Below are 26,673 nucleotides of genomic sequence, written 5' to 3'. Positions count from 1 at the left end.
AACACCACAGAATGTACATGGTATAAACAAAGCCTCCCTAAAACAGACATGGCAGACTTGTATTATTTCTCAATGTCACCACACTTGGAATGCTTTTCCATACACTGAATGGTAAAATTAATGGAGTTATTAAAAATAACTTGTCCTGCAAAAAAAATACAAGCTATGAGGATGGAAAAATAAAGTTATGGCTGTTGGAAGACCAGGGAAGGGGTTAATGGCACGGGTCTCCCTGTCCTGTGAGGTAGCGGACAGGCACATACACAGCGCTATAGCGCCAGCGGCAATGTACAGGCTTCTGTCACCTCACTAGGAAACACCTCTGACTCTCCCTGCAGGCAGAGAATTGGCTGGTCAGGATGCCGTGCCCTCGTCAAACATGGCTGCCGACGCAATGACGCCACCAGCAGCAGCTGCGTTTCAGCAATATTTCCTGCAGACCGATTTTTGCCCGGCATGCAGTGGGGCGGCGCCTGGCTCTCTGCAACATGGCTACCCCCATGCACCGGCTGATCGCTCGGCGGCAGGCGTAAGTGAGGTGTCGGGGCGGGGGAGGAGTGTGAGAACGGGGTAGTTGGTCATTGCGTCACTTTGGGCGGGAAGTGTTCCAGGCCAGCAGTAAGTAGAGATGGCTGAGCCCATATCTCTGTGTACGTACAGGCGTGGTGGTGGCCATTAGGAGAGCAGTGAGGTAGCTGGCTGTCCTCCATGTACAGCGCAGTGTACTCGGGAGTCCTGGGCCAGGCATGGTGTCCCTGTCAGCACAGGGTGCTGCGGGTATAGACTAGACATAGTACGTGTTATCTCCTCTAGACGCCATAACTTTTTACCTCAGTGTAGCCAGATCAGGGTGCTCTGTACCAGTATAGGCAGGTGCTGATTGTTAGCTCTGTGTGGCCCTAACACTTAGGGGCCCATCCATCAAGATGTTTATGTATAAAAAAAAAAAAAAAACCCCTTCAAAATGTCATTTTTTTTTTGCCCACTACCAAGCAGCATAAAAATGTTGATTTGCCATTCTGGTCAATAGTCCTGGCCAGCTCTGCCAAAGGTAATGGGGCATGGTGATGTCCGGCCACCAGGTACAGCCGCATTTACCCCACATTAGTGGTGGAAGTGACCCCAGAATGTTTGCGGCTCGCGGGCTGGAGTCACATGTCTGGCACACTGCCTCTTATGTCACACTGCGCAATATGACCTGGCAGGTCCCACACACGACCAGCCGCTCTCCTGGCCGCAGGCGTGGAACTAGGAGTGGGCGACACAGGTCTCCATTCTGGTGTTCGGTGGGGCTTCCATGCCGCTCTAACAAACATCACTAATATTACTACTTTTGTAAACAATTCCATATCTCTGGAACAGTAAAAAGGCATGCTCAGGGGAGCATTGGGAATGAAATAATAAAAACTGGCTACTTTTGAGCTGGTTACATCAATAGTATCTTTAATATTTTACCCATGTGGAATCAAACGCAAAATTTCAAAATGCATTTCTGAAAAATCAATCTGATTTAAATTTGGAGAAAAAAAATCAAATGTGCCCACTATGCTCCTAGCCACATGTGTACCAAAATTCAAGTTAGGGTCTCAAAGGGATCATACTTTAAAAAAAATACAAAAAACCCTTTATAAAGTGTCAATTCTGAATTCAGTTCTGTTCAGTTTGTGGTCTAAATGTTTAAGGTCTATGTTTTCCACATAAAAAACGTATATTTTTTTTTTTTAAATATTGGAAGGGTGGGATGGATGCTTCGGCTGCTTCTTCACACTACAAACAGCTGACTGGACCGTAAGATGAGCTTTAGGCTATGTGCCCACGTTGCATTTATGAAGCAGAAAATTTCTGCTGCATAAATGCAAGTCCTCTCCCGGAAAAACGCATGCGGAATTCCGCACGCGTTTATCGCGCATTTTTCGCGCGTTTATCACGCGTTTTCCACATGCGGAATTGCCTTGCGTTTTTTATGCATTGGACAAAGGCAATTCCGCTTGCGGAAACGGAAAATTAAATGACATGCTGCGGATTTTTGAACGCGGCATAAACGCTGCGGAAAAATCCGCAACATGTGCATAGAACTTGCGGAATCCCATTGGGGACCATGGGGTGCGGATATACATGCGTTTTTCAAGCGTTTACGCTGCGGAAATTCCGCAGCATATACGCTTGAAAAATGCTACGTGGGCACATAGCCTTATAAACACTCAAATCTTCCCGCTCAGACAGCTCTCCACCAATCCAGTCACATCTCCCAGATCTGCCCAATAATGGAGACAACCTGAGCAGATTCTAGAAAGTTGAGTACCCCAAGCACACCCTAGAAGGGCTGTGGAATATAGCAATAATGTGGAAAAAAAAAGGAACAAATGAATAAATACACTTTTTTGCCACAGCTCATGGCAAAGGTGTACGCGATGGTTTAGGAGGCACCGTGAAAGGTCTTGCAGCTCGGGAGTCTCTAAAGATCATATTCAGACCAAATCTCCCACGCAACCTTTCAACTGGGGTGAGAAAAATATTCCTAAGATCCAGTTCATGTACTGTACAAACCAGGACTACGAAGAAGAGGAGAGTTTGTTAAAACATTGGTTAAAGTGAAGCAGAACTAAAAACAAGGATTTTTTTAAATTCAGCAACGACAGTGAAGTCTATGAAGTGATTGAAGATGGCACAAGGTTGGCGATGGAGGACATAACTGGTCATGTGACCTGTGAATATTATCGGCACTGGTGGCTGGTTAATGTACTCTCCAAAGATTATGCTAATGAAGAAGTACAAGTGACTTTTTTGCACCTTCTGGTCCATCACCATCATTTGTGTATCCAAGAAAACCAGACATATTAAAAGTAAACAAGATATAACTCAGGTAGACCCAAACTCCATAACAGGCTGCACATACTATTTGACACAAAAGGAAATGGCCATCGTTAGTAAGAGATTGTGGACAAGATTAAATCTTGCCCAGTAGAAGGGACAAATTGATGATAAAGGCTCAGTTTAAAGACTTACTATTGTTCAGACTGGTTCATTCTGTTTTATTTTAAAGCTTGATGATTTAACTACTATATTATTTAAAAACTTGAAGGACATGTCTAGTGTCGTAGTAATAATAAAAAAAAAAAAATTATACTCATATTTAACCCCTTTACAACCCAAGGTGGTTTGCACGTTAATGACCAGGCCAATTTTTACAATTCTGACCACTGTCACTTTATGAGGTAATTACTCTGGAACGCTTCATCGAATCCCCCTGATTCTGAGATTGTTTTTTTCGAGACATATTGTACTTCATGATTGTGGTAAAACTTCTTCGATATCACTTGCGTTTATTTGTGGTAAAAAAACGGAAATTTGGCGAAAATGTAGCAATTTTAAAAATTTGAGTTTTTATGCCCTTAAATCAGAGAGATATGTCACACAAAATACTTAATAAATAACATTTCCCACATGTCTACTTTACATCAGCACAATTTTGGAACCAAAATTTTTGTTCATTAGGGAGCTATAAGGGTTAAAAGTTGACCAGCGATTTCTCATTTTTCCAACAAAATTTACAAAACCATTTTTTTAGGGACCACATCACATTTGAAGTCCCTTTGAGGGGTCTTTATGACAGAAAATACCCAAAAGTGACACCATTCTAAAAACTGCACCCCTCAAGGTGTTCAAAACCACATTCAAGAAGTTTATTAACCCTTCAGGTGCTTCACAGGAATTTTTGGAATGTGGAAAAAAAAAAGACCATTTAACTTTTTCCACAAAAATGTTATTTTAGACCCATTTTTTTTTCATTTTCGCAGGGGTAACAGGAAAAAATGGACGCCAAAATTTGTTGTGCAATTTCCCCTGAGCACGCCGATACCCCATATGTGGGGAAAAAAACATTGTTTGGGCGCACGGCAGGGTTCGGAAGGGAAGGAGCGCCATTTGACTTTTTAAATGTAAAATTTGCTTGAATAATTAGTGGACGCCATGTTGTGTTTGGAGAGCCCCTGATGTGCCTAAACAGTGGAACCCCCCCCCCCCCACACAAGTGACACCATTTTGGAAACTAGACCCCTCAGGGAACTTATTAGAAGTGTGGTGAGCACCCTGAACCCCCAAGTGTTTTACAGAAGTTTATAACATGGAGTCGTGAAAATAAAAAAATCAAACTTTTTCCACAAAAATAATGTTTTGGCCCCAATTTTTTTTTATTTTCACAAGGGTAAGAGGAGAAAATTGACCCCAAACACTTTTGTGCAATTTCTCCTGAGTACGCCAATACCCCATACGTGGGGAAAATACAGTGTTTGGGGGCATGGCAGAGTTCAGAAGGGAAAGCACAGTATGACTTTTTGGACGCAAAATTGGCTGGAATCGAGAGCGGACGCCATGTCACGTTTGGAGAGCCCCTGATGTGCCTAAATAGTGGAAACCCCCCACAAGTGACCCCATTTTGGAAACTACACCCATCAAGGATTTTATCAAGGGGTATAGTGAACATATTGAACCCAGAGGTACGACACACAATTTAATAACATTAGGTTATCATATTGAATAAGTTGTCATTAGTCTTGAGCGCAAGTGCTCACTACTTGAGTTTGCATCGGGTACTCCGGTATGCACCATGTATCAAGGGTGCTCGATTGACATGCTCGAGTTCCCGCCCGTATGTTTCTTGGTTATTAGACACTCAAAAAAAAAAAACATGCGGGGTTTTCTCGTGCATGGCAGGCAATCCCCGCAAGGTTTTTTTGGCCGCGAAGCATATGGGGCGGACACTCGAGCATGTCACTCGAGCACACTTGATACTCTGTGTTGCAAACTCAAGTAGCAAGCACTTGCGCTCAATACTAGTCGCCATATCGTCTTCTTTTTTTTTTTTTTTACTTTTGAAAAAAATCCCAACCTTAACCCGAGAGTTTATATTTTACGCCTTTCCTCGTGCGGTATAAGTGATTAGACTACTTTATTCTTCGGGTCCGTGTGATTACAGCGATATCAGAATCATATCGGGTTTTTATGATTGACATCTGTCACACACTAAAAGATGCATTTTTTTGTAAAATCTAGTTTTTGCATCGCCATATTTTAAGCTATAATTTTTCCAGATTTTTGCCGACAGAGTCATGTGATGGCTTGTTTTTTACGGGACGAGTTGACGTGTTTATTGGTGCCATTTTCAGGCATGTGACATTTTTTGATCGCTTTCTATTCCGATTTTAGGAGGCAGAATAAACAAAAACCAACAATTCAGGAATTGTTTTTTTTTTATGCTGTTCCACGTGTGGTAAAATTGATAAGGTAGCTTTATTCTTTGGGTCAGTACGTTTACAGCGGTGCCACATTTATATAGTTTATCTATGTTTTGGCGCTTTTACACAATAAAAGCTATTTTATAGAAAAAAATATTATTTTGCATCGCTTTATTCTGAGAGCTATAACTTAAATTTTTCGGCTGATTGAGCTGTATGGCGGCTTGTTTTTGCGGGACAAGATGACGTTTTCAGCGGTACCATTTTTATTTATATTCGTCTTTTTGATCGCGTGTTATTCCATTTTTTTGTTTGGCGGTATGATGATAAAGCATTGTTTTTTGCTTCATTTTTTTTTTTTTTTTTTTTTTTAGTGTTCACTAAAGGGGTTAACTAGTGGGACAGTTTTATAGGTCAGGTCGTTCTGGACGCGGCGATACCAAATATGTGTACATTTATTTATTTTTATTTTTGTCCTAATATTTATTGATGGGTACATTATATTTTTATTTTTGGTGGATTATTTATTTATTTTTTACTTTTATTCTTTGTCCCACTATGGGACTTTCACTTTTTTTATTCTGATCGCCTGCATAGCATAGGAATGGAGCACTATCCCTGTGCTATGCAGGCTGTCAGCGCTGCAGATGCAGAAGATATTTTGGTCATGCACTGCGCATGACCAAAATATCTTCCTGCTGTCTGGTGACCCGGATGTTGTCATGACATCGGGTCGTCATGGCAATATCCGGGAAGCCGCGGCAGACAGCGCTGGAGGCCGGAAGAGGAGGTGAGTATTGCGATCACCCTTCTTGCCACCGCAATGCTGCGATTGACTTCAATCGCAGCATTGCGGGGGTTACTGTGCTGGGAGCGGTGCGGGACCGCTCCCTGCACATAGCACAGGGTGTCAGCTGTGACAATCAGCTGACACCCGGCGGCGATCGCGCCAGCACAGCCTGTGTGCGGGTGCGATCGCATAGACGCATTTTTTAATGCAAATTTTCAGGTGAGTTTTACAGTACCAGCAAAGTCTGAGATTGCAGAAACCTCATGCTCACAGCTTGGTTTTTATTTGATCAGTATTTTGTGCTTTGCATGTTTTTTTTTTGCAGAATAGAGCATGTCATTTCTTTCAGTGTTTTTTCACCCATTGGAAGTAATGGGTGGTGAACAAAAAATGCATCAAAAATGCAGATGTCAGTTTTTTCAGCACTTTTTGTGCCAAAACTAGAATGAGATTTTTCTTTTTTTTTCACTGAACTTTACACACCTAAAAACAAAGATCCTAAACCAACCTCCTGGTAAGAGATCAGGTTTTGCTGCAGAAACCCCCCCCCCCCCCCCCCCCCAGAAAAAACGCAGTGTGTGAACATAGCCCTACTGTACCCAATTTATTATATATTTTAGGAGTCGGTCCATTTTATTCAAACGCCACAGCCCTGAAAACAACTCTGCGTGTGAACGTATGCTAAGGATATATGCACACGATGTCTTTTAGAAGCTGAGTTTTTCTTGCAGAGACGCTTGCAGCATGTTTCCCCTTTGATGTCTTGCTGTATTTTTTTTGTTTTATTTTATTACTAGTGAGAAGCTTTCAAGCAGAAGCCATCAGAAGAATGGTCAGGTCACTTAATTTAACTGCTTTGTTGCTTTGGAAGCACAGGAAGTCATTTTTACATTGCACTGTGAATGTTCATTCTTTTTAGGAGTTTTTTAGCGCTTTTTCAGGCAGGTATATGTGGAATTCACCAGAAAAAGATATGTACACTTACCTGTAATCCCCTCCAAAAACATGATTCAGACAAAACACCCCCCCGACAGAACCATTAACTATAGTGAGGCTGATGGGATTATCTTTTTAGCATAAAAAAGTGTGATCATCCTCATTTTTTATGGACACCACCGCAACAGAGGCCAGACTGAGTCTAAAGAGACTCCCATCTGTCATTTGTCTGAATCACTTTTTTTTGGAGATGTGCTCAGCATAGAGCACAGGATAAATGGAAACATAGCTTTGAGTGTAAATAAAATTATGTACCAATAAAAACTTCAACTCAACCCACAAAAAGCAAGCCCCCCACTCAGGTCCATCACTTGGTGTTTCCACATTACATGCAGCATAAAGGCCCTGGGTTAGCTTTACGCATTATATGGGCACTAAGTGGGCACATTTGCACTCTGCCACAAATCTATATGCTTTTTTTTTTCTGAAAAACACAAATGAGACCAAAAGACTGCATCCATAGATGAATTCACTGAGGGTTGTAACTTCCAAAGTAGGGTCACATTTGTTTTTTTCCTGCTGTTTTGCACCATGGGGGCTCAACAAATTGTGCACATGCAATCTACTTCAGCAAAATCTGCCCTTCAAAAAAAGTAAAATAGTGATCCTTCCCTGATGTGTGGGCAAAAAATATTTTCCAACCACATATGGGGTATCCCTGTATTCATGGGTCCATTTTTCCCCATTTAGTTTTTGTAAAAATGAGAAATTTGCGGTCCGGTACCCCTGCTGATCAGCTGTTATTGGTGGCGGCGGTAGGCTGGAAGTACTCACTTGCCAAGCTGCTCTGTCTTCTTGTAGTGGCTGCCGCAGGGTACTACACATCCGCTTCTTATTGATTTAAATAGGCGGATGACCCTAAAAGTCATTGCTAGGCTTATTCATCTGTAGTCTCAACACATGTTTTCCCTGCTGTAAAATTACTGACGCCCCCCCCCTTACCCCTTTTCACATCATTTCACTAATTACATCTAATATACTTGAGCTGTTACTAGTAGCTCTTTAAAAGGATTGTCCAGTGCCGCTCACTTCTGAATAAGAAAGTCAGCAGTGGCAATTGTCACATCTACACCTACCTGCTGAGACGTGCACTTTCGGCTAGTGTTTTGCATGTGTCATTCTAATAATACAATGATTCCGATACAATGCGGAAGTGAGCGGCTCTGGATAAACCCTTTATCCATGTGATAGTTATATAGAACATGTCATAGAGGAAAATTAAAATCTGTAAAACCTCTCCAGAGAGGGGACATGTCACTCTCACATTAAACATATGGGGAAGAGAGAAAACTAATTATATTTGGAGAGGAGCTGAAACTCCAACCTCCTTTTGAAACAGAGACCTCCTGCAGTGATCAAGTAATTACAGCAAAGAATGCTTTGAGGGAAAGACATTGAGGCTGAGATCTGTTTACACAAAAGCGGGGATATAACCTTTCCCACGGATAGTGCTTCCTTTGATCAAAGCAGGATCGTAGACTCTCCATCTTTGGGGTCCAGATATGAATATAGGGGTTTTGCAGCAATCTGATATTTACGGGAGATATATTTTTGGCATCGTAACTAAGGGCCAAACAGAACGCATTCACTCACATTACTGTAAGGGCGGCAGAACCCCTCCAACTTAAAAACGGGCCAAGGGATGGTGCTGTACATGTCGTGTTAAATCGCTATAAAAAGATAAAATCGTGATAATGAACATGGTGACAATATCTCCCTTTTGGGATCTCCAGGGGTGAAGATATCCTGTATGTTGGGGATCTCATAAAATTCTAACAGACCTAGCACATCCCAAATGAGCTCGTCCAGGGGAGGTGTGCGGGCGTAACTTTGAGCTAATAAAAAGCAGTAGTTGGGTTTGGGTCATTTGTCAGTTCTGGAAGGTACAGCTTGCTGTAGTTCTGTCCATTTTCCTAAGGGGTACCTCCCTCTGCTAAGCTCTGAGCCATTTTGTGGCATCAGGTTTAGTTTTTCTTTTATTTTTTATTGTATGTAATTTTATATACCGTATCATTTTTTCCCATTTTTGTATCATCTTGTATATTTTTGTAAATACTACTTATCTTTCTTGATTAAATATAACATTTAATAGGTCTGTTTGCTCTTAAACTGCACCCCTGAAGCCATGTTCTACCTGTAACTATATCCAATTGGCCTGTATAAACAATACGTGGTGGCAGCTAGTAGTTCTTTTGTTATTGCAATGCAGGCAGTGACCATACAGGGGATATATACATATATTCCATGCGTTGGAATCAGAGGTGTAAGTACCAGATGCTCACTGTGAGTTCCCCAATTTATAACCGGCCTAGTAGTGGAAGCAGCCGCGGCCTCGTCCATCACTCGGCACTTGACAATTGCCTAATTGTCCTGACAATTGAAAGCAGCGGAGTTGTGTTCCCTTAAAAACTGGTGGGAGCTGTGATCTCTCTGGTGTTAACCACTCTACTAGTTTCTCCCCCTTTTTTATTAATTGTTAAATGTGTTTCTTTTTTAATAATAATAAAGATTGACATACTGTTTTGATATGTTGGCGTCTACTCTTTGATAGGTTGTTTCTAAAATAATTGTAGCAAGTTTGCAAAAAAGTGAGTTAAAAAAAAACTTGTTTCTACAGCTTCTGTGCAACTGTATGAGCTATAAAAACAAAACGGTCAGACATTTTGAATTTATGCTTTTTGTAAATTTGCTTCATTTTACTCTATAATCATTAATAGAATAAAATTGTTCACCAGGTTAGAGAGATTACTGTTATTTCTATTAGTGAAGTTAATATGGACTCTAATGCTTTAAGTGTAAGACCTTGTTCACATCTCGGATAGTGGCTCCAAAATGAATGCATCCCCTTTCACTGGACACATTGACAGAGCCTGATGAACCCATTATAATACTTTTTTTTATTTTGCTGTCATTTAAGGAAATATGTAAGCAGGTTTTTACTCTGTAATCTGACAACAGCATGAGGTATGGGCAGAGACCCTGATTGTATTGATGTGTCACTTAAATTACTGGGTGCGACAGTTGTGATTGAGTCAGTTTTCTCTGCTGCAGATTTAGCAGAGCTCAGATTTTAAGCTCTGTATAACCCAGCCCACACCACAGCTTTCTGTGTATAGTACATGGTATTTTATTCATTGCTCCTGTGTTGTTGTTTTTTTTTTCTTTCTGTTTTAAAGTGTTCAAAGCTATCTCCTCTCTGTTCTACATTGGTTTGTTTATCCTGCATAGTAATGGCTGCTCTGACCTTGTGCTAATTGGATAATTACTCAATGTGGCCAAGTGGTGCTGGAGTCTCTAGCTGATATTTCATTTCATGTATCTTCAGTGCTGGCTAGGGGTAGCACGCGTGTAATAGTTTAAAGTGCTTTTAATGCGGTCATGCATGGCAGTTGGATAGGGCAGGAGACGGGTAAGGCGCATAAGACCTTCAAACAAACTTGCTTCTTGGTCAGTTGTACTGCATTATGCATTGGTGATATCACTCTGCTTTGCTTCTTATGTCTTAACTTCTGCTTTCTCACAACTCCCCCCCCTCCCCCCCCCTCCCCCTCTTTAACACATTCTGTGCACTATCCACCCCTCCCATCTCCCCTCTCCCATGTATAACTCTGAGGCTCATACAACGTTCATACAAATCATTGCACCACCTGCTCTTTCTTTTTTTTTTTTTTTTTTTTTTTCCCTCTCCTTCTCCTAGTCGCTGGTGACATCTCCCCAACATTGGAACTCCCTCCACTAGCATACATTACTCTCCTCCAGATGCATATAGAATCTTAACATTCAGTGCATGCCCTCTCCTATTGCTTACATTCACGTTTTTTTTCCTGTCTAATACCCTTAACCTTCTGGCTATTACAGAAACCTGTAAACCTGTATTCAGCAGTCAGACACCAACGCCGCTGCTGCTCTCTCGTTTGGTGAGCTGAAATTTTCACATACCGCCAGACCTGGGAACAGACAGGGTGGAGGTGTTGGTTTGCTACTTTTGTCACAATGAGCTTTCCAGGTCAGCGTTGCTCAAGGTGTGCCGTCAGTGGAGAAAATCACTTTTAGCAGAAGACTTCATCCACTATAAAGTCATGCTCAAAACCTATAGCTCTGCCCTTCATCTAGCCAAACAATCCTACTTCACCACCCTCATCACTTCACTATCCAACAATCCAAAACTACTTTTTGAAACCTTCAACTCCCTCCTGAAACCTAAAGCACAGGCCTCCATCACCAACCTCAGCGGTGAAGATCTGGCCACTTATTTCCTAGAAAAAATCAACCACATCCATCAGGCCATCTCGGCTCAATCTCCTCAGTGCCTGGATCCTTCCCTGCTGCACGTCAAGCTCACTTGCCTTCTTTGAGCCTGTCACATAAGAAGTTACCCAGCTCCTCGCTTCTTCTCTGCCTACAACCTGCAACAGTGACCCCATTCCCTTACATCTAATGCAGTCTCTCTCACCGGTAGTTCCCACTCACCTGACTAAAATATTGAAACTCTCTTTTTCTTCAGGTATCTTTCCCTCCTCATTTAAACATGCCATCATAACCCCTTTACTTAAAAAGCCATCCCTGGACCAGAACTGCAATGCTAACTACAGACCTGTCTCTAATCTGCCATTCATCTCTAAACTCCTGGAACGCTTGGTCCACTCCCGTCTAATCCGCTATCTCTCAGATAATTCTCTCCTCGACCCTCTACAATCTGATTTCCGCTCTTTACACTCCACTGACACTGCCCTCACTAAAGTCTCTAATGATCTACTAACAGCTAAATCCAAAGGTCATTGCTCCCTGCTGATTCTCCTGGATCTCTCTGCCGCATTTGACAGTGTGGATCACCAGCTCCTCCTCACTATGCTCCTCTTTATAGGCCTCAAGGAGACTGTTCTCTCCTGGTTCTTCTCCTACCTCTCTGACTGCTCCTTCACTGTATCTTTTGCTGGCTCCTCTTCCTCTCCTCGTCCCCTTACTATCGGGGTTCCGCAGGGCTCAGTCCTAGGTCCCCCCCTCTTCTCTCTATACACTGCCCCTCTTGGACATGCTGATGACACCCAATTATGCACTTCTTCCCAGGGGCAGACACAGACTGTAGTGGGCCCCTGTGCAAGAAATTTTTGGGCCCCCCCCTGCCCTTCATAGAGAACAAAGTTATGTAAACATAATCATGTGCATCTCATCCCCCCCTGCCACATGTGCATCTCTGATTCCCCCCACTCCTAGTTAATTAATTGTATTTAAAAAAAAAATAAAACTTGTTATACTTACCCCCATGCGATCCCTGCAGAATCCTGGCGCTCGTCCACGTCGCTGCCACCAGGTTCTCCTGACTTCCGGCCATGTGACGGCGCCGTCACATGACCGGAGGTCAGGGGAATCATGAAGGCGCTGCCGCAACAGTGCTGCACTGCTACACAGAGGAAAGCAGCGCTGAGATGTCCAGGGCCGGCTCCAGGTTTTTGTGGGCCCCAGGTGAAAGAGTCTGTGGGCCCCTTTAACACACACCATGATTCATGATGCACAGATACTGAAGAGAGATATCACTCATGTAATGTAAGAATATATATCTATTGTAAATTCCACAATAGCTCAGAAACCAGCGAATTGCTCCACACAGTATACTGGCCCCCATAAAATGCTCCATACAGGAGACTGGCCCCCATATAACGCTCCATGAAGAATACTGGCCCCCATATAACGCTCCACGCAGGCCGTTCCCCACACATAATGCCCCACGCAGGCTGTCAACCCCCCCACACACACACATAATGCCCTGTGCAGGCTGCCCCCCCTCCCCTATATAGGATGTCACCCCCCCCTTATAATGCCCCATTCAGGATGACACACACCCTCCCTTCCTTTTAATGCCCCATGCAGGATGTCACACACCCCCACCTCAATCCCCTCCCTTATACTGCCACAGGCCTCCATACAATAATAAAAAAAATCAAATACTCACCTCACGTCTCACCTGCTGCCGCTGCTCCGGACTCCAGCGTCGCCAGCCTCATCCCGCTCTGCGCTGTGACTGCTCAGGAGAGAGCGCGGTGTAAAGACGTCACCGCGCCCTCTGACCTGAGACGTCACAGTGCAGCAGCCGCGGAGGATGCAGGAGCTGCTGCGGAGGCACAGGGAGGGGTAAGTATTGTGCCGGCGCCCTGAGCAAGCGCGGGGGGAGCGGGCGATGACACCGCTCTCCTCCACTCACGAGTCCCATAGCGCGGGGTGCCCGACTGTGAGGGCCCCCACCTGAGCATGGGCCCCGGCATTTGCCCGCGTGGGCCAGGTGCTGACGCCGGCCCTGCGGGGGCCCCATGAGGAGACGCACAAGAGGGGGGCTCCGAGGGGGCCCCGACCGGCCGGGCCCCATACTGGAGTCAGGCCAGTCATGCCCTGATGGCGGCCACGACTGTCCTGACAGCCAGTCGTGACTCAGTGCTGCGCTCCCCGCTGATTGCTGGGCTGTGGGCGGGGTTATCCCGCACGTCACAGCCCAGCATCCACGGCGCTCTTTCCCTCTCCTGCATTCATTGGGAAAGCGTGTGGTGGATGCTGGGCTGTGATATGCGGGGAAACCCTGCCCACAGCCCAGCAATCAGCAGGGAGCGCAGCACTGAGTCACGCCTGGCTGCAGCCTGAACTTGACGTGACTTGCAACCGGGGGTCACGCGATGCCTGTGAGCGTTCAGCGATAGCGCCGCTCACAGGCAAGACGCACAGCAGAAGGTATTTACAAAAACACTTATCTCCACCGTTTTAAATACATTGGGGCATTTTATATAGTAGTGGACAACCTCTTAAATGATGGTAAACTGATAAGTGAAACACCAAATTTTCTATCAAACTGTGAAGTTTGTATTAAAAAAATGTTTTCTATGTCACACACTAACACAATTGTATCTGTTTTTTTTTGTTTCAGTGAAGCAAACAAGCAGAATGTACGTTGTCAGAAGTGCCTAGAAATGGGTCACTGGAGCTATGAATGTACTGGGAAAAGAAAATATTTGTACCGACCCTCCAGGACAACTGAATTAAAGAGAACATTAAAGGAAAAAGAGGCTCGATTACTTTTAGGACAAAGGTAAATGTACCCTTGAATTATGTATGACTTTGTGTGATCTCTGGAGCCTGATTCTCACATTTCACATTTTAGCTGTTCGTTTAATTTGAAGAAGAATCGACACGTACCAAAACATGTAGATGTTGTTTATTAACAATTAAAACCCCAATACCGGGATCTACGTAGGACAGATTTACACATCTAGCCTTTGTGATCAATCTCCATATTAATTGCCATGTTTGCATTTTCTTTAATGAGTAAATTTGCAATGTGCTTTGTTTGAAGGCCTGACAATATGTTGGGATGTACGTGTATGAAAGAGTAATTTTTGTCCATATTGCATGAACTACACCCATATTAACTATATATGGCTGGCATCACGAAGTTCCTTTTGACAATTTTTTCTGCTTGTTAGACTTTGTAAGTTGAGTATTGGTACTACCAAATAGTGGGTGTTAACTTGTAGATATTTTCACTGAACTAAAATAGAATATGATTACATTGAGTTTTTTTGTTCTTTATTTACGTTTTTGCGCTTTTTCTAGTAGTGGCAACAATATGCCGGAAGCAAAGATGAGAAAGAAAAGGTAGGTGACTGATCCATTTCTAGAACGCGTGTATATTCAACACCGACGTCCATATGGTACAGCATCTATGTGTGTTGTCATAATCGTGCTCCGTTTTTAGCTTTGCTATTATTATTATTATTATTGTTGTTAAAAGTTTTATTAGTCATAGTATAAAATATCTTAATGGGATATTGGGTTTTGAGCATTTAGGGCAATTTTTTCTTTTTTTTTTGTATCGGGAAATATCTTCAGATGTTTCCGTATGCTTTCTGTGTCTGTTTCTCAAGTCTTAAAAAAAACTCTGTTTGTTGTCATTCAATAGGATCCATCCTTGTTTATTTCCAGGGATAAAAACCCTGTCCTTGTCATATGATGATCACAACTACTAAAGGCGGTATTGCCGTCCAAGATCCTATCCCAATATGTAGTAGATGAAATAATAATATTGGCAAATACCTCCCAATTAGAAATGTAGTGTAGTTCTTATGATTCGCTATTTCGCTTACCCCATGTGGAGGGCATTGCAGTAGCTTGGGTATCCATGGTTACGACCACTAACAACTAACTCACTATAAGAGTGGTTGCAACCATGGATACCTTGGCTACTGCAATGACCTGAACATATGGGGTAAGTGGCATAGCAGATTAGAAGAAATATATTCCATTTCTAATTAGAGGTATTTGCTATTATTATTACAGCTACTACATATTGGGATATGATCTTGGAGATCGGAATACCCCTTTAACTCCTTACAAGATATTCCCCTGATAAGGCTCTGCTCACACCACACCTTGGCCAAATAGAATAGCCATATAGTGGTGAACATCTTCCTATGGGCACAAAATAAAGTGTGCTGCATATTCTTGTTCTTGCACTGACCCACTGTTTAAAAATACAACAACAATAAAAACAGTCTTTTACACTATAGCTACTTCCAACGCATGTTTGCATAATGTGACATGACCATAGCCTTCCTGTACTCACTAGGAGATATTTGTCCTTCACAGGGCCACGAAGGATTTTCATCCCCTACGAGTGGACAATGAAGTTCCTATTCAATGACCACAAACAGAGTTTTTAAAAACTGAGATGAATTGATTCACAAAGCAATTAAAAATATAATAACTTATCGTTATACCAAGAATACGCTTTATTTGGTAAAATCACAGTACCCCTTTATTAATGTGACAAAAGTAAGATTCTGCATGTTTCTAAAAGAGCACTCTGATAAGTGAATATTGGTGATCTAGTCCTGTTTGCCTGACTGACCATAGTCCACTTCTATATATTATGTTTAATTCTATTAGTAACATTAAAAATTGAGGTCAGTGAGCAAATTTATCACTAAACTATGGCATCTGTTTGAATGTATATTAGTTATTGATCATTACTTTATAAATCCCTTTCATGTGAACTAACTGCTAAAAATGGGCACTTTTCTAAATGCCTTTCTTTCCCAAAAGTTTCTGTAACCCGAGATGCTCTCCTGGTCACATAATGCCTAGCTGAGAATTCTCTGACTTCCTTTTAATGGCTCCAAAATCTAACATGGCCCCACAATCGTGATATTATATGCTGTGTGGCCACTTAATGCTGCAGACACAGCTCTCCCATCCTTTGACATTTTTCCCTCTAGCGCTCTCCCTTGTATTTATGTTTACAGCAGTGTATACGTATAAGTATTAACATTCTGTATTATAATTTGTATGTGTGTGGAATATCTTTAGTCAGTAAAGTCGGAGTAGGGCATAACTTTATTGCAGGTGCCTGTATTCTGGTGTTTTGTGTTACTTCTATGCACAGTATCAGTGAAATGCCTGTAGCAGTCTCTTGGACAGATCCTGCTAAGGCTTTGTTGGAGAAGCAAGATGGAACTTTGGAAGGAGTGCAAAGTGTTCAGATGGAGTTACATAGCGTGTGCTCACTGGTGGCTTGCTGGCCAGCACAAGGGCTGATGATAAATGTAGCCAGGAGGGAGCAGAAAAAGTGGATGAAGTGTAAAGAAAAGAACTAATGCCAGAGTGTAGCAAGTGAAGAAGAAAGGCATAAAACATGAAATTTGGCAAATAGGGCTATCCCAAAGCATTTGTGTCAAAAAAACATTAGCTGACTTAGGGGTAGTGGATAACCTCTTTTAATATATCCTGCTTGGCTGAAAGGGGTATGCTGCCACCAGAGGTGGTCGTTAAAATTCAACATGCACAATTCTTTTCTTCATTGACGTCATCAGTCCAGTCTACTGAAATTAGCAGATTCAACTGTCTTTAAGGCTATGTGCCCACGATGCAGAAATGAAGCAGAAAATTTCTGCAGCATTTCTGCATCTCCCTGGCAGAAAAAACGCATGCAGATTGTACATGCGTTTTTCCTGCAGAATACATTCGGAATACATGCGGATTCACATTTTTATCCACATGCGTTAACGCATGTGTTTCCGCATGCGGACTGACAAGCACTTTCCAGGCGATAGCATCACTTGGAAAGTGCTTGACAGCTAGGTCACACTGCATAAATCCATGCAACCAGCATGGATTTATATAGTGTGACCGTGAAAATAAAAAAAATAAAGCTATACTTTGCCGCCGCGTGTGCTGTCGCGCTCCTTCCTGGTTCCTTCCTGGCTTGCCGGCATCTCGCAAGACAGCCTGCGGTCACATGACCCCGACGTCATCTCAGGTCCTGGAAGGAGAAGTGCTGCTGGCCCGCGAGAAGGTGACTATAAACTTTATTTATTTTATTCTTTTTTTCACAGGTACAATGGTACCCAAGTCTGGATGAGAGTCTTCTCTCCTCCAGAACTGGGTACCATCCGCACATAGAGACGCATATAATCCGCGTGTACAAATGTACAGACACGGAATATATGCGTCTCAATGCAAGTCAATGGCGGCTCTTCCGCAAAATTAATGAACATGCTGCGGATTTTTGAGCGCCGCAGAGACGCTGCGGAATAATCCGCAGCATGTGCATTGACATTGCAGAATGCCATTGAGGACCATGTGGTGTGGGTTACCATGCGTTTCCGCTGCGGAAATTCCGCAGCGGAAACGCATGAAAAACGCATCGTGGGCACGCAGCCTAAATGTGATGTCCAGGTTTGGAATAAAAGTCTGCAGTCACTCCATATGACTGCAGACTTGTAAATCCTCACAACACGCACAGAGCGAGCTATCCGGATTCTCTTATGCCCACTGTGAGACCAGGTGGTCATGTGACCTCAAGTGTGCGATATTTATGCTCTTGGCCACATTCCAACTAGATGTACACAGCCTTGCTCAATACCGGTGAATTGAGCGAGGCTGTGCTCGTCTAGTCCGAATTTTGCCAGGAGTGTGCATATTGCATACTTGTGGTCACATAACCTCCCGGCACCTGAGAATCTTAATGGCGAACTCTCTGCATGATGAGGATTCACAAGTCTGCAGTCTCATAGTAACTACAGACTTTTGTGCCAAACCTGGACCAGCCCTTTTAAGGTGCATGGCCTGCATAACATTTTACTGTGCACCATGTGACAAAAGCAGCAAAGGATTGCATTACCTGGCATTGTAAAAAAACTACCTGTTATTTGCAATAATTTCCACTTCTAATTACCAAATATCAGCCTTGATTCCAAATTAACATGCACTCCTTGAACCAATTTTCTCTTCTAGATCTAAAAGTGTCACAAGCTCCAGTAGCTCCAGCTCAAGCAGCAACAGCTCAGATATTGAACCTTCTTCAGACAGTGAGGACAGCTCCAGTTCATCCTCTTCTTCTGAGGACACATCTTCCAGCTCTTCATCCTCATCGGAGAACTCCACATCAGAGTCTGAGTCTGACTCCGAGTCGGATTCTGAAACGAGCAGCAGCAGCAGTGGTACTACTAGCAGTAGCAGCAGTGAAGAAGACAGTAGCTCAGAAGATGAGCCACTTAGAAAGAAACGGAAGAATTAGTCATGTCAGAGTATTGTCTCTGACTTTTGGAAGATATCTGTGTTAAGATAATATTCTTTGTGAAGAACTCAAAAAGGAAATTGTATTTTTAAAATGTCTGACACCAACCTTGGTGCCCTACTTCAGTTATGAGTCTGTCCTTGTTGATTTCAGTACTGCTAAGTCATGGTTAGAAATACAGATTACAAAAGTAATGTATTTTATTTACATTTTTATGGCAGACTCCTATTAATCTCTTTTTTCCGTTTTGTACCTTCACTGACTAAGTATCATATGTAACGTTGGTACTAAAGCAATTGGGACATACTACAGTCCATCTGCCTTGGAGGATAATTTAAAATGTACATGTTGTCTGTGCAAATATATAAAAAAAAAAAAGTTAACGCGTTAACAGGGTGTAAAAGGTTTGACCTCATAGCTAAAGAGTCCTGTAACAAGGCAGTTTTTGGGACTTATTTTTATAGTGGTATATAATAAAAATGGATTTATCTAATCACATGCTAAAATGGGATAATAAAAGGTTGTGTCCACAATAGCTCAGTGGTTTACAACTTTATATTTTTATGGAGAGAGCACGATGGAAAAGGCCCATACTTTTAGCTGTTCTAATTGGTTGTTTTATATGTGCAGTTTATTATAAAGCTGAGTTTAAGTGTCATTTTCAAAGTGCCATGTCTGTAAATAATTGAGCCTGTGACTTTATCCTGTTATTGCAGGCTATTCCAGCACAATAAGGAATGTCACCTTGTACTAAAGTTTTGGTTAATAAACATTTGTCTTTTTTGCTATTAGCATTTTTGTTGTTATTGTATCCTAATCATGATGATGTGTACAGTATTGGCTAATGGCTATGTCGTCCATGCTGTTATATTTTGAGCATTTGTGCATTGATTGGTAATTTGTATGGCTCTTCTGAAAATTGCTGAGCATGCGTGTTTAGCACTTTCCCTTTTAAGAAAAAATTGACATTTCTCAACTGACTGATAGACCTGAATGTACAGTATTTGGGCAGCATAAAGTTTCAAGAATCCGTTAAATGTTGTGCCTGAATTCTAATAATTTCCACAGGTTGGGGATGGTTGCTTTAACCACCGTGCCTTCTCCTGTAGCCTGCACTGGGGCATTAAGCATTGACGTCGCACTCTTAAGTGACCAGAATGTTGGGGTCTTGTGATTGGCTGCTGCAGCGGTGAGATGACTAATGCCACGTGAAGTGAAACACATCTGCTGACATCCTTTTCTAATTACCTGACCACTGCAGCCAATCATATGCTTCTGCTGGTGACTGAAGAAGGCAACATCATCACAGTGCGGTCCCGGTGCAGTTCACTGGAGCAACTCGTGCTGGATTCATGATGATTAAAGCCGAATAGTATGCCTCATTTTATTACCTTCAAACCATTCCTTTCCTATGTAGGTATTTATTGGACGTCAAATAACCCTTTCAGGGGTGAAAACATGCACTACTTTTGTAGAGTCTTTCCCTTTTTTTCCAAATTTACTAACATATTTATCATTATTTCCTGTGGTAGATATAGTAACATTTACGTTATACAGTATGTCTTATGAAGTGAAGCCCTTGAAAAAAAAAAGGTAATCAACCAAATCACCATCCAGAGAGTACAGTCTTCTGTAGTCTTCCTGCTCCATAGAACCAGTTACACTTTAGGCATTTGCGATTAAGGCTGTGTGCCCACGATGTGTTTTTTAAGCGTTTCCACAGTGGCCGGCAAAAACGCTGCAGAAACGTTTAAAAAACGCATGGTAGAAGACCTGCCATGTCCCCCAATGATAATCAGCATGTGCTGTGCACATGCTGCAGAAATTTCCACTGCAGATTATCATTGCGGAAAAATACGCAGCATGTTCATTAATTTTGCAGACACGTAGCGTAATTGCCGCCATCGACTTGCATTGGAACGCTTGGATTCCGCATCACTGCATCTGTACATGCGGAATCCAAGCGTTTCAATGTGCGGATGGTACCCAGGTGTGGAGGACAGGAGACTCTCCTCCGGACCCAGGTACCATAGAACCTGTAAAATAAATAAATAAATAAATATTATATTTACCTTCTGATGGCCCCGGTCTCCTTGTCTTCACTTGCCAGCAGATCGCGGTGGACTGAAGGACCTGCACTGACGTCATAGTCATGTGACGGCAGGTCCTTCAGTGTACCACGATGTGCCGGCAGCCAGGACGGAGCGAAGCAAGACTGCGGGGGCCATCAGAAGGTAAGTATAGATTTATTTTTTTATTTTTTACCATTCTTTAAGGTCACAGTATATAAATCCATGCCGTTTGCATGGATTTATATAGTGTTGACAAGCACTTTCCAAGTGATGCTAAAATCGCTTGGAAAGCGCTTGTCAACCCGCATGCGGAAATGCATGTGAAAAACGCTTCACTTCCGCTTGTCCCTGGCAGGAAAACGCATGTACGATCCGCATGTACAATCCGCATGGGTTTTTTCTGCCAGGGAGATGCAGAAACGCTCAGGAAAAAATCCTGAGCATTTCTGCATCGTGGGCACATAGCCTTACTACAATATCCACAATCCCATTTACATGTGACTGAAAACTGCATTTTTCCAAGATGTTCACTTATGATCTGCCTTCGGTTTTATCACCACTGACCTCCATGATATGTAAGGAGACCGCAGCTCTCCAAGGTTCATTTCAAGCAGGCTAAGTGTTTATTATTCATTTGAATCACATGCGTTTCTGATGTATAAAAAAAAACGCATCCTGCTTGAAATGATCCTTGGAGTGCTGCGGCCTTTTCCGATGAGTCTAATGAGTCTGATTCGCTCTTTACACTCGTTATTTGTTCCCAGACACTGTGCTGCGGTATCTCTTTGAGGGAAACCATGGCATTTAAAAATGACGATTTTAGCATTTACATGTAGTAGTGCCATATTTTTGATAGTTTTAAGAACATTTCTTGCAAACATTTCTTTAAGAACCTTGCCTAACTTTAAAAAAAAAAAAGAGGATGGAAAGTCAATGCGATCCATTAGTGTATCTGTCACCACTCCTGTGCAAATATTAAGTCTAACACCATAGTGAACAAAGTGATACTAATACAATCCACTGCAGCACTTTAAATTCCTTTGGGTTTAACACGACACTGGTAGAGCGAGGCACCACAAGCTCCATACCCTGTATGTTCCTGCATTGTGCTGTCTGTGCCAACCTATTCTGTTCGCAGGTGAGAAGAGTACTCGTGTCCTCGGATTGGGTGCGAATAAACTTTTTGTAGTGTGTGGCATAAAGTTTTTTTTTTTTTTTTTTTCTTCACTGACATCTGCATGTATTAAAAAAAAAAATTGCTGCGTTCACTAGTTTCCTCCTTAAATCTGATGAGACTCGCCCATTCATGTTTGTGGGTATGCAGAAACAATTACCTGTAGGACTAATTCCTATTTTATTTCCGGGAGTCCATCGTGACCACATGACAGGAAGTTGTCCATCTCTTCCTCTAGGGACAGGAAAACATCCAAGAGGTTAATAGCCCCCCCACCTCCACCAATCCCCACACCAGGATGGATGCAACTTTATTTTATTGAATTCTCTCACACAAAATGTTATATTTCACAAAAGTATAAGGAATTCAGGGAGGTAATATAATAGTGCTGTCATAATGGACTCCTGGAAACACCAATACCGGTAGGGCTAATTCCTATTTTCCCAGGACGTCCCTCATGACAGCACGACGGGAGAAATACCAAATCAATGTAATGTTAGGGCGGGACTACTGACTGAAGGATTTTCCTTCTGTAAGCTAATTGTTGAGCGGATGATATGTCAAGCTTATAGTGTCTACAAAAAGTGGTTACCCTAGACCAGGTTGCGGCCCTACAAATCTGGTCCACAGAGGCCCCCCTGCCCTTTTGTCACAGGAAACCGAAACTGCCTTAGTGAATTGTCCCTTGATGTCAAGCGGCGGAACTCTTCCTTCTGATTCATACACCAGATATATGGTTGAGGTAATCCATCTGACTAAAGTCACCCTTTAGGCTTTCTTGCCCCTGTTTTTTCCCAAATGCTGGATAAAAAGATTTGAGTGCTGTCCAGGCTTCCGTGACTTCCATGTAACGCATCACTGATCTTCTTACATCTAGTGCATGGAATAACTTCTTTTTCGTTTTTCGGGTGCTGACAAAAGGAAGGCGGAATGATTTCATAATTTAAATTTGCCATGGACACTTCCTTCGGGAGGAAAGATGGGTCAAGCTTGAAAATTATCTGATCACCCAGAATAGGTAAATAAGGATCCTGTCAGGGAAATATATTTGTAAAATCTTTTGTATATTTTTCCTAAACACTGCCTCCGTTTTGGATTAAATATAAAATTTAATAGTTCTGTTTCTTTTGTCCTGTAATCGTTCCCTTCCCAGAAGCCATACGCTAACAGAACACAGGCGTCCGGCCAGGCCTGTATTATATTTCAAACTCGGCCGGTGGTGGCAGCAAATAATATTAATAATCGGGCTATCGTGAAGCTGACAGTGACCGTACGGAGGACGTAAACACATATTCCATGCAATGGAAGCCAGAGGTGTGACGCCATACGCTCACTGGTCGCTTGCCGATACCTACGTCGAGAGTAGTGGGACCCGTGAGCTTTCAGATCCCTGACGAAATCCTGACAAAGTGATGGCAGCGGTGAGATATTGTGTGGTCTCCCCGGTGTCGTCTCTGAGGGAACCCTGACATCCCTTATTGATAGTGCCTGAATCTCTCCTACACGATTTTTTGACGTGACTGCTACCAGGAACGCTGTTTTCATGGAGAGTAACTTGATATTGGTCCCCTCTTGTGGCTCAAAGGGTGGTTTACATAAAGCACCTAACACAAAGTTTAGGTGCCATGGTGGCACTGACATTTTTTTTTAGATCAAATAATGTTTATTTAAACATTTTCAACATGAACAGGTAAGTTGACAATCACATCCTTTCAAATCCCCCCCCCCCCAACTCCCACCCCTTCCTGTCGGCTCTTTCGACCTTAAAGGGGAGAGACAGTTTATAGACATTACCAATTTCTTCACATTGTAAAACTTGTTTCTCATGCAATAAAAGGATTTATTTTATTACGTATCAGATGTGTTCGTCACTTTCTATCTCTCCCTTATTTATTAACATGCACAGTTCATTTATCTACTTCTTATCAATCTGCTAATTATCAATTAGCTGGAGTCATTACATTTATATTACAATCAAATCTGATTTATCTAATCGATGCAGACGCCAGCATTCTTGACCATGTTGATGTCATAGGGTCCAGGCCTGGAGAATCCAACCAAGGTGCCCACAATTTTTCAAATTTAAGAGGGTTCCCCCTTCTCTGGTACATATATCTCTCTAGTCCAAGTATATTGTTGATTTTAGGGATATATTCTTTTATGTTTGGAGGTTCATTGTCTTTCCAGTGTGAAGCTATCAGCTTCCAGGCCTGGTATAGTAGACTGAGGATAGCTATCTGATGGGCCTCTTCAATTGGTAAATCATTTACATATCCCAATAGACACACAATAGGATCCTAGGGAATCTCACATTCAAACACCTTGGACACAAGATCTAGATTCTCTATCCAAAATCCCCTAACTTTAGGGCAGTTCCACAATACGTGACATAGATCTGCATCAGGATTACCACACCTATAACCGTTTGAGTCATTTTTGTAACCAAAATTGTGTAAGCGCAAAGGGGTATTATATACTCTGAATCAGATAGTATTGCGAAAGTCTTTGCCCCTCGCTTGTCGACATTAGTGTTAGGAATGTAAAATATCTTCCCATGTGTCTTCCTCTGTTGGGCCCAGGTCTTGCTCCCATTTAGTTTTAAGATTACTACCTCTTTTTTTGAGGACCTGTTCCATTAGACATTTATAATGGAGCGAGATTACCCCTCTCGTTGACCCCTTCCCCACCACTGTGTCCAAGAAAGCAGTTCCTCTACTTTGAATAATAGGCTCCCGACCTGTCATGAAGGCGTGCTTCAACTGCAGGTATTTATAAAATCCCTTACTGGGGACCCCAAACTCATTCTACCTAAACCTACCATCCTTGACTAATTGTATGATCTTAGAAAGTCCCAGTCTTTGCCATTGACCAAACCCCTCCAGTCTATCGAATTCTGGATAGTTAGAATTATTCCATATGGGTGAAAATTTTGAGTACCCCACCATGCCCATCATCTTTTTAACTTTAGACCATATTTTATGTATCCCTCTGATTGTTCCTCCCACTAGCTCGTAATTCCTTAATTTTCCTCCTTCCAGAGGTGGCACTGACTTTCTAACTGTAGGCCTTACTCTAGTGACTGCTCTCGCAAACCTAGCAACCCAGGGAGTGGGTAGTCTAAAAAGGCGCCAAGAGCCTAGATTTGTATTCTGTGTGCTAGGTTTCAAGCCCTTCTCAAACCCTAGTTGGAGGAATTCTAGAATTTTTGGAATATCAGGCTGGGAAGAGTTTCCTATGGATTCTCCGACATGAGTACAGCATTTCTTCCATACTTTTGTCACTCACAGTGTGGGAAAGACTAAGTGCAACACGAAGGGATGAGGGGAGGGTAGCCCAAACGCTAGGGAAAAGGGGAGTGGAGACCCCTAGGTAGACCTAATATCACCCTACCTGTCCTACCATCCCTATATAGGTTCCGCATCGATCGCCGAACAGGAAACCTAATCCCTGTATATCCCTATAGCTAGGCCCTGGTCAGTCCCCACTATAAACTAAAGACAACAAGGGAGACAAACAAAGGGGGGAAAACTTAGCTTGAGCAGACACCAGAGAGATAACACCAAACGTCCTCCAAGGGCACCAGAGAGGAAACTAGCTGACTGCTATTGTTCCAAGCTTTCACAAGAGAAAATGAGAATATCACCGTCGACTCCCTGAAGCCGACAGTTTATAAACACCCAGACCAGGATGTGTCAATCAAATCACGAGGGAGGTTGCTGCTGGGTCCAAAAGTAAGAAGGATTAAGAAGGCGTCTGCAATGCCAAATGCAGTGACCTTCTGCAGCCAGATCCAGAGCGACTGTTACATCTGACACACCCATGACCGTACCCCTGCTTCTACAAGTGGCCTCCGGACACTCAGGACCAGGTTTCTCAGGATATGAGGTGTGAAAAGAATGAAACAGCCTGGGGGCATTCACCTCTGATTCTAAAACCCAGATCCTTTCCTCTTGACCATAACCCTTCCAGTGCACCAAGTATTGTAGGGAATGATGGTGGAGACGAGAATCTACAATACTTGAAATCTGAAACTCCAGATTACCATCAACCATTATTGGGGGGCGACGGTAGGGGTGATGACTCAAGAGGTTCCACATATTTCTTGAGCAGAGACCTGTGAAAGACATTGTAGATCTTATGGGCCTGAGATAAAACGCTGCTGGGTTAACGAAGGCGGTTATTTTATAGGGACCAATAAACCTAGGTCCCAGCTTCCAAGAAGGGACTTTCAACTTGATACTCATGGTAGACAACCACACAAAGTCATTCACATTCAGGTCCGGACCTGGCACGCATTTTCTGTCAGCCATACGTTTACACCTGTCTCCCATGATCTTTAAATTACTCAGAACCCCCCGCCACACTGAGGAGAGTGATGAAGTAAAACGTTCCTCCTTAGGAACGCCCGAAGCTCCTCCCCAACTAAAAGTACCAAACTGTGGATGGTAACCGTATGCACCAAAGAACGGTGACCTGCCTGTAGATTCTTGACGATGATTATTAATAGCAAATTCTGCCAGTGGTAAGTAGGATGACCAATCTTCATGGTTTTCGGAGAAAAAACACCTGAGGTAAGTCTCCAAATTCTGATTAATGCGCTCAGTCTGTCCATGCGACTGAGGATGGAAGGCAGAGGAAAAGGACAGCTGCACCCCCAGTCGAGAACAGAATGCTTTCCTGAACTTGGAAACAAACTGGGTCCCCCGATCTGACACCACATCGGGGGGAACCCGGTGAAGCTTCACAATCTCATTTATAAACATCTGAGCAAGAGTCTTGGCATTCGGAGGTGCCGGTAATGCGACAAAGTTAAGCATTTTATTGAACTTATCTACAACCACCAAAACCAC

The 26,673-nt window shown here is 42.7% G+C and overlaps 1 protein-coding gene across 3 annotated transcripts; it reads left to right on the top strand.

Moving 5' to 3' along the window:
- The first annotated feature begins 320 nt into the window (after nt 1–320).
- ZCCHC10 (zinc finger CCHC-type containing 10) lies at nt 321–19,368 on the top strand. Of its 3 annotated transcripts, none has more exons than XM_073651243.1 (4): nt 321–529; nt 13,931–14,092; nt 14,620–14,658; nt 18,295–19,368. In XM_073651243.1, the coding sequence occupies exons 1-4, from the start codon at nt 489–491 to the stop codon at nt 18,575–18,577; spliced, it is 525 nt and encodes a 174-aa protein (XP_073507344.1). In that variant the 5' UTR covers nt 321–488; the 3' UTR covers nt 18,578–19,368. The 3 variants fall into 3 exon arrangements, with proteins under 3 accessions (XP_073507344.1, XP_073507343.1, XP_073507345.1); XM_073651242.1 differs by having other exon boundaries at nt 331–529; nt 14,617–14,658; XM_073651244.1 differs by having other exon boundaries at nt 491–618; nt 14,617–14,658.
- Nucleotides 19,369–26,673: the final 7,305 nt, after the last annotated feature.

This window comes from Phyllobates terribilis, unplaced genomic scaffold (genome assembly GCF_046119375.1).
Source record: "Phyllobates terribilis strain yellow unplaced genomic scaffold, ASM4611937v1 Scaffold_11__3_contigs__length_659146591, whole genome shotgun sequence".
In the NCBI taxonomy this organism is placed as follows: domain Eukaryota; kingdom Metazoa; phylum Chordata; class Amphibia; order Anura; family Dendrobatidae; genus Phyllobates; species Phyllobates terribilis.
Note: the sequence above shows the minus strand (reverse complement) of the source record. Positions and strands in the feature narration are given on the sequence as shown.

What these genes read in the sequence shown, in the direction of transcription:
- ZCCHC10 (XM_073651242.1), top strand. Translation starts at nt 489, where the DNA reads ATGGCTACCCCCATGCACCGGCTGATCGCTCGGCGGCAGGC. An exon ending in CTGATCGCTCGGCGGCAGGC is followed by an intron (nt 530 to 13,930) that starts GTAAGTGAGGTG and finishes TTTTTGTTTCAG; the next exon opens with TGAAGCAAACAAGCAGAATG. An exon ending in CGATTACTTTTAGGACAAAG is followed by an intron (nt 14,093 to 14,616) that starts GTAAATGTACCC and finishes CGCTTTTTCTAG; the next exon opens with TAGTGGCAACAATATGCCGG.